We start from the raw sequence: 15,717 nt of genomic DNA, 5'->3' as shown, positions 1-15,717 counted from the left end.
TGGAGGATCATGTTCTACGCCATTTGGGATTGGAACTCCCCCCCTCCCTGCTGTGGGTGTTTGGTCCCACAGGAAGGGCCCCTGGGGACCCACAATTGTTCTAGAGCCATAATTCTGTTAGGCCTTAGGCAGGCTCTTTCTGGGCTCTAGGCCCTGCCCTGAGTGAGGCATCTAAGCCTGGAGTATGTCAGTATCTAATTGTGGCCCAGAATCCTCTTGACTTGCCCTCTGATCATAGTTAGCATCCCAGGTCTCCTTGTGGCGAGTCCAGATACTGCTCAGCACTAGTCCAACCCTTGCCCTCAGTGAAAGAATTTTGAGGAACAGAGTCTGAATGGTGATTACTTTTCCCTGGGGACCTCTACTCGCCAGAGTCTGGAGAACTCTCCTCAGAAGCAGGGGACATTTCACCAGGAGTCGTTACAGTTTATTGATCAAGTCATCTCTGTCCTTTTTATCTGCATAACTTTGGAGGAGAACTCTGCTGGTGATCCTATCCTGAAGGATTTAAGAAAACCTGCCAAATGTTTTGTACATTTCAGAACTTTGTCATAGATGGTGTTTGCAAAATGGGAAGTCCCAGATTTGTCCTCTGGGGTTCCAAATTGATGAAAGTTGTATCCCTTTCTCCAGGCAAATCAGGACTGATTATTTCATGTCCCAAAAGTGGATGCCTAGAGACAGCAGTGACTAAAAGAACCACAATTCAATTAAAGGAGGTTTTGCTCATAACTGGAAGAGAGTTGTTCCTCAAACAGTTCTGCAGCTTTTCGGTGTCTTCTCTTGGAGGTTGTATGGCTCAGGCAGTTTTATGCTGGGTTCATCAACAACCAGTGTTGTTGGAGGTAATTCTTTTGGAGTCAAGGGCAGCTTTTTTTGTCTGAAGTCCTCTGATTTGATTTGCATTTGCTCTAGGTTGGTCACCTTGATAGTAGTGGTCCATTACTGGTTATAGTTGGGGAACTGGTTAGTTAATTCTTCATCTAAGACTTGTTTGAATAAACTTCCCGTCTGGGGATCAGCTGCTTTTTTAGGAGAATCTTGAAAAGTTGATTAAGGATTTAGGTGACTCTAGACACCCAACACCTTCTGGAGGGCAGGTCCCAGTCCAGTAAGGCATCAGCCAGTAGATTCCATGCTAAGGATTGGGGATGTTCCCAGTTCTCATCCTTCCGCAGTTGCACAGAAGGGGCATTTCTATCTTGGACCTAAGAGATTGGGGAGCAGCAGCACCTTATTTCATTCTGCTGCCCCTAAGGGTCTTTAGTTAAGGTCAGTGGGTTCTCTCAGTGAAGATGTAGCTGTGGAGCAGACTGTATTTTTAGGAGTGGACCCCTATTACCTCAGATCAGTAGGACTTGGAGGAGATTTAAAATGGCTATACTCGCAGGTTTGCTTGTCCTGTATGACACCTTTGTTATCCTCTTGTGGGTTGAATCTCAAGAGAAAGGCAGTCCAGGATTCCTTGTGTCATCTCCTCAACTTGAGCATTGTAAAATCTGTTCTCCGAGGACAAACAGGCTGCTTGTTTTCACATGTGGGTCGACTTCCGTGTCGGCCCAGGAATCGGATGGCAATTCTGGAGCGCGTGGACTGATTTCCCACCTGTCGCATGAATGCGTTCCCTCAGTTGTTTTTTCTCCACATTGAGATGCGATGTTGTTTTTCACTGTTCCTCACAGGCCCAGGAGAGTCTTCGTTTTTTTGTTTTCGATTTTTTTCCTTTTATTATCATTTCTGAAAAAAAAAAAGTAGAGAGTTCCTTTACTTTTCTTAGTTTTTCTCCCTTTTGAAGTTTCCTTTCTTTTTCAACGTGGCCAGCTTCAGGCCGCAAGGTCAGGCTTTTTCCCCTTATTTTTGTGCCTTTTTCTTTTAACAGGCACAATCGCGTTGTTTGATTTTGCCGAAGCCGTTTTTCCTTCCATGTCATCGAAGACTCCCAGCAGATTCAAACGTTGTACTTGGTGCACCCGGACCATCTCAGGTACCGATACCCATGCCTGGTGTATCCAGTGCCTTGGGCCCCCCAACCATTGCCCAACTGTTTGTAGTCTGTGTCTTCGTATGAAGAAACGGACCCAAGTGTCTCAAGAAGCCCAACGAGAAAAGCTTTTTGGGGCTTGGTCCGGTCCTTCGACGTTGACATCGACATCGGTACCGAGGTCGGCGACATCGAGGGAAGCATCGATGTCTGGAACGGAGGTAATGACTGCTGAAAGACCAGTTCACGCTGGAAGCAGTGAGGCATCGAGTGGGTCTCCACCTGCCTCGAGGCCTCCTGCTATGCAGGCCCCCCGGGACCGACCTTCATCGGAACTGGCCTCTAGGAGGCGTGAGGATTCCACGTCAGTACCGAGGAGTCTTGATGACGGATGTCGAGCGAAGGCGAAGAAGCACCATCATCGTTTTCCTTCAACGCACGGTGCTGGGAGCTCCGGGGCGTCGAGGGAATCAGCATCCGAGAAGCGTCTGCGCCGAGAGTATCGCTCCCCCTCTATTCAGGAGATACCGATGCGTCGGTCTTCTGGCAGCCCGGTACCTGCTCCCAAGCCTCGATAGATTCTGCCACCGGCACCTTTACCGACCCCGCAGCCTTGTCCGACGGCGGCTCTCTACGAGCGCATTAGGGCCTTGCTTCCAGAGCTTCTGGAAGGATTGCTACGCCAGTCTGCTTCGGTGTCGGGGTGCTTGCACCTTCTGTACCGTCTGCTGCAGCGGCATCTGGCCCTTTGCGTGTGGTGAGGTCTCCGACCTAGGTGCCGCCTGCCACCCAGGTCAACTCCCCTTTGATGTCGGTGGAGGAAGCATCACCGGAGTCCAGGCTAGCGTCAACTTTTCAGCACCGCCATCGAGGACGTCATTCCTCAGCGTCAAGGCAGGCTCAATTTCAGACTGCTCTGAGGGATGTTTTGTCCGATACTGAAGATGAGTGGGAGGAAGAGGAAGATCCCAGGTACTTTTCTTCTGACTAGTCCTATGGGATTCCCTCTGAACCTTCCTCTCCACCAGAAAGGAGACTTTCTCCTCTGGAGAGTCTATCCTTTACCTCCTTTGTCTGGGAAATGGCTGTGGCTATTTCTTTCCCTATGGAGGTTGAGGATGAACCCAGGGCTGAGATGCTTGAGGTCATGGATTATCCTTCTCCGCCTAGAGTGGCTGCAACGGCTCCTTTGCATAATGTACTGAAGGAAGTCCTTATGCAAAACTGGTCGTTCCCTCTGTCTAATCCCGTGATCCCGAAAAAAGCTGAATCCCAATATCGGATCCACGGTGAGCCTGAATTGATGAGGTCTCAGCTACCTCACAATTCCATGGTGGTGGACTCCGCCCTCAAAAGAGCCAAAAGCACTAGGGACTATGCCTCAGCGCCCCCAGTTAGAGAATCTAGAACCTTGGTCTCTTTTGGGAGGAAGACGTATCAGGCCGCTATGCTCGCTGCCAAGATCCAGACATACCAGCTCTTCACGAGCGTCCACTTGCGGAACTCGGTGAGGCAACTGTCCAGCTTGGTTGATGCACTCCCTCCGGAGCAGGCCAAGCCTTTTTGCCAGGTGGTCAGGCAGCAGAAGGCGTGTCGAAAATTCCTGGCCAGGAGTACATCCGACACGTTTGATGTAGCATCCAGGATCGCTGCCCAAGGTATAGTGATGCGCAGACTCTCATGGCTGCATGTCTCTGACCTGGATCATTCGGTCCAGCAGCGGATGGTGGATGTTTCTTGTCGGAGGGATAACCTTTTTGGTGAGAAAGTAGAGGATCTTGTTGACATCAAGAAGCACAATGATGCTATGGATTCTCTCTCCCGCCGCGCGTCTTCTGCTACTACCTCCTCATCCAGGAGGTTTTTTGGAGGGAAGAGGAGTGCTCCCTATTCCTATGCTAGGCGTAGGTACACTCCTGGTTCTCAGCAGCCTGCCCAGGTTCAGTCCCAGTGCGCTCGTTCTCGTCAACAGCGTGTGCCTAAGGCCACTGCGGCTCCCCAGCAAAATTAAGGGACGGGCTTTTGACTGGCTCCAGTTCAGCATAGCCTCAGTAAATGTGTCCGTACCGGACGATTTGCCGGTTGGGGGGAGGTTAATGTTTTTTCACCAAAGGTGGCCTCTTGTAAACTCTGACTGGTGGGTTCTTCAAATTGTCCGGTTAGGATACAATCTCAGTCTGGACTCTAAGCCTCCAAATTGCCCACCAAGAGCTCAGTCCTTCAGCTCCCAGCACAAGCAGGTACTTGCAGAGGAACTCTCCACCCTTCTACAGGCCCAAGCAGTCAAACCTGTTCCTCCAGGGGAAGAAGGGCTGGGATTCTATTCCAGGTACTTTCTTGTGTAAAAGAAAACAGGGGGGATGTGTCCCATCCTAGACCTAAGGGCCCTGAACAAATTTCTTATCCAAGAAAAGTTCAGGATGGTTTCCCTTGGCACCCTTCTTCCCATGATTCAGGAAAACGATTGGCTTATGCTCTCTGGACTTAAAGGATGCTTACACACACATCTCGATACTTCCAGCTCACAGGAAGTATCTTCGATTTCGGCTGGGAATACAGCACTTTCAGTACCATGTACTGCCTTTTGGCCTGGCGTCTGCGTCCAGAGTGTTTACAAAATGCCTAGCTGTAGTCGCAGTGTCGCTACACAGACTGGGAGTGCATGTGTTTCCTTATCTCGACAATTGGCTGGTGACGAGCACCTCGAAGGAAGGTGCTCTGGAGTCTATTTGAATGACTATTCAGGTGCTGGAGCTACTGAGGTTTGTCATAAATTATCCCAAGTCCAATCTCACCCCAGTCCAAAAATTGGAATTCATTGGAGCTCTGCTGAACACTCAGACAGCTCGAGCTTATCTCCCCAAGGCAAGGGCGGACAACCTTCTGTCCCTGGTGTCCATGGTTTGAACGTCTCAGCAGGTCACAGCTCGGCAGATATTGAGACTTCTGGGGCACAAGGCCTCCACTGTTCATGTAACGCCCATGGCATGTCTACATATGAGATCAGCTCAATGTACCCTAGCTTCCCAGTGGTTTCAAGCTGCGGGGGGTCTAGAGGATGTAATCCAACTGTCCGACTTTCGGAATTCTCTTCAGTGGTGGACGATTCAATCCAATTTGAGTTTGGGGCGACCATTCCAAGTTCCTTAGCCATGAAAAGAGCTGACGATGTATGCATCTCTCTTGGGGTGGGGAGCTCATGTAGATGGGCTCCACACTCAGGGAGCCTGGTCCTTTCAGTTAAAAGGTCTGCAGATCAACCTCCTAGAATTAAGAGCGATCTGGAATGCTCTAAAGGCTTTCAGAAATCGGCTATCCAACCGAGTAATCTTAGTTCAGACAGACAATCAGGTTGCTATGTTTTACACCAACAAGCAGGGGGGCACCAGATCTTGCCCTCTGTGTCAGGAAGCCGTCCAGATGTGGCTTTGGGCTCATCGTCACAGCATGTTTCTCCAAGGCACTTATCTGGCAGGCATAAACAACAGTCTGGCCGACAGGTTGAGCAGGATATTGCAACCTCACGAGTGGTCACTGAACATGGACTTAGTCCATAATATCTTCCGAGCGTGGGGCACCTCTTCGGTGGATCTTTTTGCCACTCAGATCAGTTGCAAGGTCCCTCAGTTCTGTTCCAGGCTTCAGGCCCACCACAGACTAGCGTCAGATGCCTTTCTCCTACATTGGGGGACAGGCCTTCTGTATGCGTATCCTTCCATACCTGTAGTAGGGAAGACTTTACTGAAATTCAAGCAAGACCACGGAACAATGATCCTGATTGCACCCTTCTGGCTGCGTCAGATTTGGTTCCCTCTTCTTCTGGAGTTGTCCTCCAAAGAACCATGGAGATTGGAGTGTTTTCCAATCCTCAGAACGAGGGGTCGCTTCTACATCCCAATCTCCAGTCTCTGGCTCTCACGGCCTGGATGTTGAGAACGTAGAATTCGCCTCCTTGAGTTTTTGAGAGGGTGTCTCCCGAGTCTTGCTTCCAGAAAAGATTCCACAAAGAGGTGTTACTCTTTCAAATGGAGGAAGTTTGCCATTTGGTGGTACAGCAAGGCCCTAGATCCTCTTTCTTGTCCTACAAAGACCCTGCTTGAATACCTTCTACACTTGTCAGAGTCTGGTCTCAAGACCAACTCCGTAAGAGTTCACCTTAGTGCGATTTAGTGCTTGTCATCGCCGTGTAGGGGGTAAGCCTATCTCTGGACAGTCTTTAGTTGTTCGTTTCATGAGAGGTTTGCTTTTGTCATGGGATCTCAACGTCGTTCTCACTCAGCTGATGAAAGCTCCTTTTGAGCCACTGAATACCTGCCATCTGAAGTACTTGACCTGCTTTTCTTGGTGGCTGTTACTTCAGCTCATAGGGTCAGTGAGTTTCAGGCCTTGGTAGTACATGCACCTTATAACAAATTTCATCACAACAGAGTAGTCCTCCGCATGCTCCCTAAGTCCCTGCCAAAGGTGGTGTTAGAGTTCCATCTGAACCAGTCAGTTGTCTTGCCAACATTCTTTCCCTGTCCTCATACCCGCCCTGGCGAAAGCAGTTTGCATACCTTGGACTGCAAGAGAGCATTGGCCTTTTACGTGAAGCGGACAAAGCCCTTCAGAAAGTCCGCCCAGTTGTTTGTTTCAATCCCAACAGGAGGGGAGTCTCCATTGGAAAATGCACAATCTTCAGGTGGCTAGCAGATTGCATTTCCTTCACTTATGCCCAAGCTGGGCTAACTCTAGAGGGCCATGTCACAGCTCATAATGTTAGAGCCATGGCTGCATCAGTGGCTCACTTAAAGTCAGCCTCCATTGAAGAGATTTGCAAGGCTGCAATGTGGTCATCAGGCCACACATTCACATCTCACTACTGCCTTCAGCAGGATACCCAATGCAACAGTCGGTTTGGGCAGTCAGTGCTGCAGAATCTGTTTGGGGTTTAGAATCCAACTCCACCCTCCTAGACCCATTTTTGTTCTGTTCCAGGCTGCACTCTCAGTTAGTTGTTCATGGTTTCAGGTCAATCTAAGTTATGTCCTCACCGTTGCGAGGCCCAATTGACCAATGTTCGTTGTTTTGAGTGAGCCTGGTTGCTAGGGATACCCCACATGTGAGAACAAGCAGCCTGCTTTTCCTTGGAGAAAGCGAAGATACTTACCTGTAGCAGGTATTCTCCGAGGACAGCTGATTGTTCTCACAAACCCACCCACCTCCCCTTTGCAGTTGTTACTTGCTTCCTTTTATGCTTTTTGATTTAACTGAGGGAACGTGTTTACGCGACGGGCGGGAAATCAGTCTGCTCATTTGCGGTGCGCGCTGCACACGCACCAGAAGACTCTGGCAAAACTTTTTTAATATTTTGCTTGCAAAATGCCGTCCGATTCCTGGGCCGACGCAGACGTCGACCCTCATGTGAGAACAATCAACCTGGTGTCCTTGGAGAATACCTGCTACAGGTAAGTATCTTCGCTTTCCCCTTCAAAAGCAGGATCAAAGCTGGTATTTCATTTGTTTTGTAGTCTCAAATAAAGGAGTAACTTTCAACCCATTCTTGATTTGAAGGGAGTCAGTGTTGCTTTTCGGGTTCCCAATTTTTAAATGGAAACCTTGCATTTGGTGATACCTTCAGTCAAGCTAGGGGAATTTGACTTGACCTATTCAAAACATATATTTACGTTAAACTCACAGGTGATACCTGAGATTTTGTGTGTTAGGGGAGCGTTATCAGTTCAGAGCTCAACCTTTTGAGTTGACAATGGTTCCCAGGACATTCTCCAAAGTGGTGATGCTGCCTGCAGTGTTCAAGTTCACCCTTACTTAGATGATTGGTTTATCTGAGCCAGTTCACTGGAAGAAGTTTTTCTTTTGTCATTCTTTTCTTGATCTCCCTGATTAGAAAAAAAAATTTTTTAAAGGATTCTCGGGAGACCACAGCCAAGTAGTAACTTCCTTGCAACACCTTGATTGTGTTGTCAACTTCCCTGAGTGATCTACTTCCCTCCCAGTTACTCAAGTATATTGGGTCCACCTCAACACTAAAACAGGAGTGGTATTTCTCACTCTAGAGAATACACAAAATTTTGGATCAATTAAGTGCCTTTGTGCAGTGCAAGCACCAAGAGCTTGGGATTATCTGCAGCTTCTCAGTTCTGTGGTGGCGACAGTAGAGAGAGTTCCATGGTCAAGGGTGCACATGAGACTGCTCAAACACAGGTACACCGCTGTGATCTTCTGGCAAAGTGTTGTTTCCGGGGCAAAACTGATAGATTCTCTATTGTGGTTCAGCCAGATGTAATTCATTTTTTGTGAGTGGTCAAGCACATTCATTCTTCCATCAGAATGGTCATGCACCAGTGAGATCTTAATTTGATTGTGCTATCTTGGTTCGGCCTCCTTTTGAATATCTTTATTGGGCTTCCTTGACAGATCAGTCTATTAAGGCAGTTTTTCAGGTTGTCATATGTTTGGCTTGGAGGATTTTGGAGTTGCAGGCTCTTTCCTGTTGTGATTCCTCTGTCTTTTTCTGTGGACTCAGTTATCATCTGTACAGTTCCCTCTTTTCTGCCAAAAGTGGTATCGCTGTTTCATGTGAGACAGGTTGTTTTCTTTTGCTTCTTTCCAGAAGCCTTCTAAAGGTTTTTAGTGGCCTGCATAAAGGGCCAAGTGTAAATAGTTTCTTGTTCTGCAGAGCTGTCCCCAAAGGGGGTGTGTTTTTTTTCTCAAGTTTTTGAGCTGTTTATACTATTACTTCTAGCGTTGGCATAAACATACTAACAGGATCCTGACTGTAGCACTTGTTATGCTGGTGATGTCATATAAGAATCCTGAGGGTTTTTTATTCTCTGCCTCCATCTGCTGGCAAGAGTACATAACTTACTAGTCTGGGTTTATCTAGCAGGATTCAAATTCCATCTTTCTCTTTTGTAGATCCTCCAAAAGATGAAGGCGGGGCAACAGTAACTACATTTATTGTGGAAATGTCAGAAGGCAATAGTGGTAAGAATAATTGTAACTATTCTGCTGTAAATATAGTTATTTCTAACTGGTATTTTTTTCTTCTGACCAGACAGTTTCTTCTTCCTCTTTTAAACTTCAAGCTCAATAGGAACTTGTTTCCTTTATGCTATAGTGCCATGAGCCTTTATTTGCAGCTATGGAAGTTCTGTCCCCTGATCTGTAACTCCCACTTCCATATCATCAAGCTGATCAATCCATAGACTGGTGGGTTGTGTCCATCTACCAGCAGGTGGAGATAGAGAGCAAACTTTTGCCTCCCTATATGTGGTCATGTGCTGCCGGAAACTCCTCAGTATGTTCTCTATCTCAGCAGGTGGTGGTCACACACAGCAGCAGCTCTGGCTAGGCCTCCAAGCCTAATCCTTAGGTTTTGTTGAGGCCTGGGGTTGAGGGCTCTTTTGAGCAAGTGCAAACCTGGTGGTGCCAGGTCCCTCCTTTTCTCCCCCCTCCCGCTGGCTCCGTTTAAAAAAAAAAAAAAAATAAATAAATATTTTTAAACGTCTTTAAAGGCGTTTAATTCGACGTTTCTTTAAACGTTCATTGCAGCTACTCACTGGGACACCAGTTCGTTACAGCTCGGAGCGGCAAGCAGGTAATTTTACCTTTTTATAGCGGGCAGGGGGTTCCCCGATTCTTCTCCTCGTGGCAATGGCGTCGGAGGGCGAGGGCGCAAAGGGTCGCTCCCCGGATCGCTGGAGCGCTTCTAGAGGGGATGCGGGGGTTTTACAACCTGATTCGCCCTTGATGGGTGATAGTTTAGTGACCGATGAATGTCCCGGTCGTTCCTCCGGCGTGGCGGTTTTTTCCCGCCATAAACGCCCATCCCCCGCTCCTCGCCTCCGCCATCTTGGCCGGCCACGCGGCTCGGACGGCTTCTTCGGGGCCGCCCTTGAGGTTGGAGACATTAATGCCATGAACGCCCTTAATTTGGGCGACGGCACAAAAGCGGCTAAAGTTAAGCGCCGTTCTTCCCGCGCGGCTCCTTCACGGAGTTTCGCGCCGGACGCCATTTTGGATGCGCAGCATGTCTCTCCCCCGCTATTGCGAGCGCCGGTTGAGAGTGCGTCTAGGGCTGTTGCCCAGGCTGCGGAAGTGCACAGTCTGGGGGGTTTCTCCCCCGAGTTTGTTTTGCTGCTGCATCAGGCTTTCCTCATGCAAAACGCTGCCCCTGCTCCCTCTTCTGATAAAGAGGTTGAGGTTCCCAGAGGTAAACGCCCTCGGGTTGATTTCCAGGCCTTGGAGGACTTTTGTCTCCTCCGATGTAGATGAGGGCAGCGTGTCTGAGGTCTCCCAACGATCCTTTGCGGATTCCTTGGAGGAGATAGATCCCCGCTCGGATGGAGCGGATGACCCCTCTGCAGCGCGGCTTTTTAGCCCAGAGGATTTGCCCAACCTGTTGTTACAGGCCATGGACACTTTGAAGATTTCCTCTCCGGAGGACGTCTCTCCCTCAGCCCCTGTTGGCTCTGCCATTATGCTGGGGACGAAGCGCCCGCCTAGAACCTTCCACGTGCATGATGCCATGCACACCTTAATTGCGGCTCAATGGGATGTCCCGGAAACGAGCCTTAAAGTGGCTAGGGCTATGTCCCGCCTCTATCCTTTGGCTGTGAGTGAACGTGAGGCCTATCTGTGGCCTACCGTGGATTCTTTAATCACTGCGGTGACTAAGAAAACGGCGTTGCCGGTGGAAGGTGGCACGGCCCTAAAGGACGCCCAAGACAGAAGATTGGAGGCGGCCTTAAGGTCGTCCTTTGAGGCAGCTGCTTTAAGTTTGCAGGCCTCAGTTTGCGGCTCCTATGTGGCCAGGGCGTGCCGGACTATGGTGCAGCGGGCTTCCCCCTCGGATCATTCCTTGAGGGCTGATTGGCCGGCCCTGGAATCGGGCTTAGCCTATTTGGCAGACTTGCGGTATGATGTCTGGAGAGCCTCAGCTAAAGGCATGGCTCAGACAGTCTCTGCGCGGCGGTGGCTTTGGCTGAAACATTGGTCTGCTGACCACGCCTCTAAATCCCGCCTGGCTAGATTGCCTTTTAAAGGCAAGCTGCTCTTTGGGGTCGAGCTGGACAAAATCGTGACCGATCTCGGCACGTCTAAGGGCAAGAAATTACCAGAGGTCAGGGCTCGGGTTAGTACTCGTCCCGATACCTCCAGAGGACGGTTGCAGGAAGCCCATCGGTACCGCCCGGGCAAGTCGGGTTCCTCTGCCCCCTCTTCCTTCAAGAGGAATTTCTCCCCCAAGCAGCATTCCTTTCGCAGAGACCGCCGTCCCGGAGGTGCTCCCTCCGGTCCTCCCCCAGGGTCTCGTACCCAATGACGGGGCCTTGGTCCACGCCCCAGTGCAGATTGGAGGACGGCTGTCCTCGTTTCTGGGCGAGTGGACCACTATAACTTCAGACGCGTGGGTGCTGGAAGTCATCAGAGACGGCTACAAGCTAGAGTTCTGCCAACCCTTAAGAGACGGGTTTGTACTCTCTCCCTGCAAGTCTCCGGTCAAGCTGTGGTAGTGCAGCAGACCTTGGACAACCTGATCCGCCGGGGTGCGGTCGTTCCGGTGCCAAAAAATCAGATTGGCAAGGGACGTTACTCCATTTCCTTTGTGGTTCCAAAGAAAGGAGGTTCTGTCCGGCCTATCCTCGACCTCAAAGGGGTCAATCGGGCCTGGAAGTGAGGCACTTTCGCATGGAGACTCTCCGCTCTGTTATAGCGGCAGTGAAGGCAGGAGAGTTCTTGGCTTCCTTGGACATCAAGGAAGCGTACCTGCATATTCCCATCTGGCCTCCTCTCCAACGCTTTCTGCGTTTTACAGTCCTGAGACGACACTTCCAGTTCAGAGCCCTCCCTTTCGGGTTGGCTACTGCTCCGCGGACCTTTTCCAAAGTAATGGGGGTCATAGCGGCCTTCCTGCTAAAGGAAGGAGTACAAGTCCATCCTTATCTGGACGACTGGTTGATCCGAGCCCCCTCTTATGCAGAGTGCGGCAAAGCTATGGACCGGGTAATTGCTTTTTTGAGCTCCCTGGGATGGATCATCAACTGGAAGAAGAGCCAGCTGCGCCCGACTCAGTCCCTGGTGTATCTGGAAGTTCGATTCGACACTCAAGTGGGCAGAGTGTTCCTGCCAGACAATCGGATTGTCAAGCTTCAGGCTCAGGTGGACTAGTTCCTAGTAGCCTCTCCTATTCGGGCTTGGGACTACGTGCAGCTGTTGGGCTCTATGACGGCCACGATGGAAGTAGTGCCCTGGGCCAGGGCTCATATGAGACCACTACAGCTATCTCTGCTGCTGCGCTGGACTCCGATGTCGGAGGATTATGCTGTGCGCCTTCCCGTGGACCCAGCAGTGCGCAAGGCGCTGAGCTGGTGGACGCAGACAGACAAGTTGTCTGCAGGATTGCCTCTGGTGACCCCGGAGTGGATTGTCGTCACGACAGACGCCTCTTTGATGGGCTGGGGAGCCCACTGCTTGGGAAGGACAGCGCAGGGGCTCTAGTCTCCTGCAGAGGCAAGTGGTCTATCAACCTCCTGGAACTCAGAGCCATTCGGTTGGTGTTATTGGAGTTCATCCCGGTACTGGTGTTGAAGCCTGTACGGGTCCTGTCGGACAATGCCACGGCTGTGGCCTATATCAACCGCCAGGGAGGTACCAAGAGCGCCCCTCTAGCCAAGGAGGCTGTGAGTCTTTGCCAGTGGGCGGAAGCGAACCTGGAGCAGCTTTCAGCGGCCCACATTGCCGGAGTCATGAATGTCAAGGCGGACTTTCTCAGTCGCCATACCTTGGAGCCCGGAGAGTGGCAACTATCTGCTCAGGCGTTCTTGGACATCACGAAGCGCTGGGGCCAGCCGAGCCTAGATCTGATGGCGTCATCGGCCAATGGCCAAGTGCCGCGCTTTTTCAGCAGAGGACGGGACCCTCGATCCCTGGGAGTAGATGCTCTTCTCCAACAGTGGCCGACACAAGAGCTCCTCTATGTGTTCCCGCCCTGGCCCATGTTGGGCAGGGTGCTAGACCGGGTGGCAAAGCATCCCGGCAGGGTAATCCTGGTGGGTCCGGATTGGCCCAGACGTCCCTGGTATGCGGACTTGTTCAGGCTCTCAGTCGACGATCCTCTGCGGCTGTCAGTGGAGCAGGGCCTGTTACATCAGGGTCCCGTGGTGATGGAGGATCCCTCTCCCTTTGGTCTTACGGCCTGGCTGTTGAGCGGCAGCGTCTGAGGAAGAAGGGCTTCTCAGACAAGGTCATCGCCACTATGCTGAGAGCGAGGAAGCGCTCTACTTCTACTGCTTACGCCAGGGTTTGGCGTATCTTTGCAGCATGGTGGAAGCAGGCTCACTTTCTCCCTTCACTGCTCCAATTTCTTCAGTGTTGGCGTTCCTGCAAGAAGGTCTGGAGAAAGGCCTGTCGCTCAGTTCCCTTAAAGTCCAGGTAGCGGCTCTGGCTTGCTTCAGGGGCCGCCTGAAGGGTGTTTCCCTGGCTTCGCAGCCAGATGTGGTGCGCTTTCTCAAGGGAGTTAATCACCTGCGCCCTCCTCTGCACTCAGTGGTGCCTGCGTGGAATCTCAACCTGGTGCTAAGAGCATTGCAGAAACCGCCTTTGGAACCCTTGTCGAGGGCATCTCTGAAAGACCTGACGTTGAAAGCAGTCTTTTTGGTGGCTATCACTTCAGCCAGAAGAGTTTCCGAGCTCCAGGCGCTCTCATGTCGAGAGCCTTTTCTGCAGTTCACTGAGGCAGGAGTGACTATTCGCACAGTGCCTTCCTTCCTGCCCAAGATTGGTTCTCGCTTCCATGTGAATCAGCAGCTCTGTCTCCCTTCCTTTCGTAGGGAGGACTACCCAGAGGAGTACTCTGCTCTTAAATATCTGGATGTGAGACGAGTCATCATCAGATACTTGGAAGTGACCAATGATTTCCGGAAATCGGATCATCTGTTTGTCCTGTTTGCAGGTCCTCGTAAGGGTCTGCAGGCTGCTAAGCCTACAGTGGCAAGATGGGTCAAGGAAGCCATTGCAGCGGCTTATGTGGCCGCGGGGAAGGTGCCGCCTATCCAGCTGAAGGCTCACTTCACGAGAGCTCAGGCGGCCTCGATGGCAGAGGCCGGATCCGTCTCCTTGGAAGAGATATGCAAGGCGGCAACTTGGGCTTCGGCTCATACATTCTCCAAGCATAACCGTTTGACTGTGGCTGCACGGGCGGAGGCCCGGTTTGGAGCTTCAGTGTTGAGGTCAGGGATTTCTATGTCCCGCCCTGGGTGAGTACTGCTTCGGTACATCCCACCAGTCTATGGATTGATCAGCTTGATGATATGGAAGGTAAAATTATGTATAATCATACCTGATAATTTTCTTTCCATTAATCATAGCTGATCAATCCATAGCCCCTCCCAGATATCTGTACTGTTTATATTCTGGTTGAATTTTAGGTTCAAGTTCTTCTTTCACTTGGATTCTTCAAGAGTTGAGACGAGTTTGTGTTACAGTGAGCTGCTGCATTCCTCTCCCCTCCGTTTTACGGGGCTGGATTGAGACATAAATTCTGCCGGCACTCCCTCCCGCTTCGTGCGGCTGTAGGGCAGCTTTGTACCCCTCCCGCTTCGGCGGTGTTAGGGTCAGTCAGCTCCTCCCGCGGTTGCGGTTGCAGGATAAGCCAGATCCCCCCGCATCGGCGGGTGTGGTGTCCCTCCCCCGCTCCGCGGGGATGAGCTGGACGGATTCCCCTCCCCCACTTGTGTGGGGATGAGCTGGGTTAATTCCCCTCCCCCGTTTCGGCGGTGGTGAGCTGGGCAGAGTGTCCCTTCGTGGGTGTAATTCTCTAAGTGCTGAGTCCTGCGGATGGAGCTTTGATATCGACATACTGAGGAGTTTCCGGCAGCACATGACCACATATAGGGAGGCAAAAGTTTGCTCTCTATCTCCACCTGCTGGTAGATGGACACAACCCACCAGTCTATGGATTGATCAGCTATGATTAATGGAAAGAAAATTATCAGGTATGATTATACATAATTTTACCTTAGACTACCTGTTATGACAATTGTTGACCAATGGCCACAGTCTCCAGCTCCTTCCAAATTCTAGCTGAAGTACACCCAAGGTGTCCTTGAGGTGATGGTTGAGACACTCTCTCTCCTTTCCTCCAGGACTTGTGAGCACAGCCTCTGCTGTATTTTCATTCCCAGTCAGTCTGTTGCTCTCCGAGCAGGCACCTAGAGCTTCTGTATGGCAATGCATACAGCATAGATGTAACTAGCAAACATCACATAATATTCAAGTTTTTATTAATGACCTAATAACATATTTGCCTTTGAAAAAGTGTGAAAAAGTATCCTCGTTTCTCACGCTTCTGCTTCTTTAATAACAATTTTCTTTGTATGTGTTAAAACAGACTGTTCTTTCCCTTTATATTTATCAAGTACATATTTTATAGAGGAAAATTAAAATAGGACTCAATTAAAATGCATTATATGGTCTGTTTAGGCTATTATCTGCTCTGTTTATTTAATTCTAACATTATTACTGATCCAGTAAGCACATTTGAACAGCTTTATTAAAAACAAATTGTCCATGCTAGCCAATGGTAAGACTGAGTAACAGATATTTCACTTCAACAAATTTATACAAATCTGCAAAGGAACCTGCATTCATGAAATAATTAGATCATTTCCAGGAAACTGTAAACAAGCTTTGAACTTTTTTATTTGTTTGACAGATCACACAAACAGTTATTTAGT

At 50.1% G+C, this 15,717-nt stretch overlaps 1 protein-coding gene across 2 annotated transcripts in view; it reads left to right on the top strand.

Moving 5' to 3' along the window:
- The window catches only part of FNDC3A (fibronectin type III domain containing 3A), a 379,001-nt gene that overhangs the window by 272,123 nt on the left and 91,161 nt on the right, over window positions 1–15,717 (top strand). For both annotated transcript variants that reach the window (XM_030200475.1, XM_030200477.1), the window contains one exon: window positions 8,900–8,968. In XM_030200475.1, coding sequence (XP_030056335.1) covers window positions 8,900–8,968 — 69 coding nt within the window. The remainder of the gene's footprint in view (window positions 1–8,899; window positions 8,969–15,717) is intronic.

Source organism: Microcaecilia unicolor, chromosome 4 (assembly GCF_901765095.1).
Source record: "Microcaecilia unicolor chromosome 4, aMicUni1.1, whole genome shotgun sequence".
Lineage (NCBI taxonomy): Eukaryota > Metazoa > Chordata > Amphibia > Gymnophiona > Siphonopidae > Microcaecilia > Microcaecilia unicolor.
This window is presented reverse-complemented; position numbering and strand designations above follow the sequence as displayed.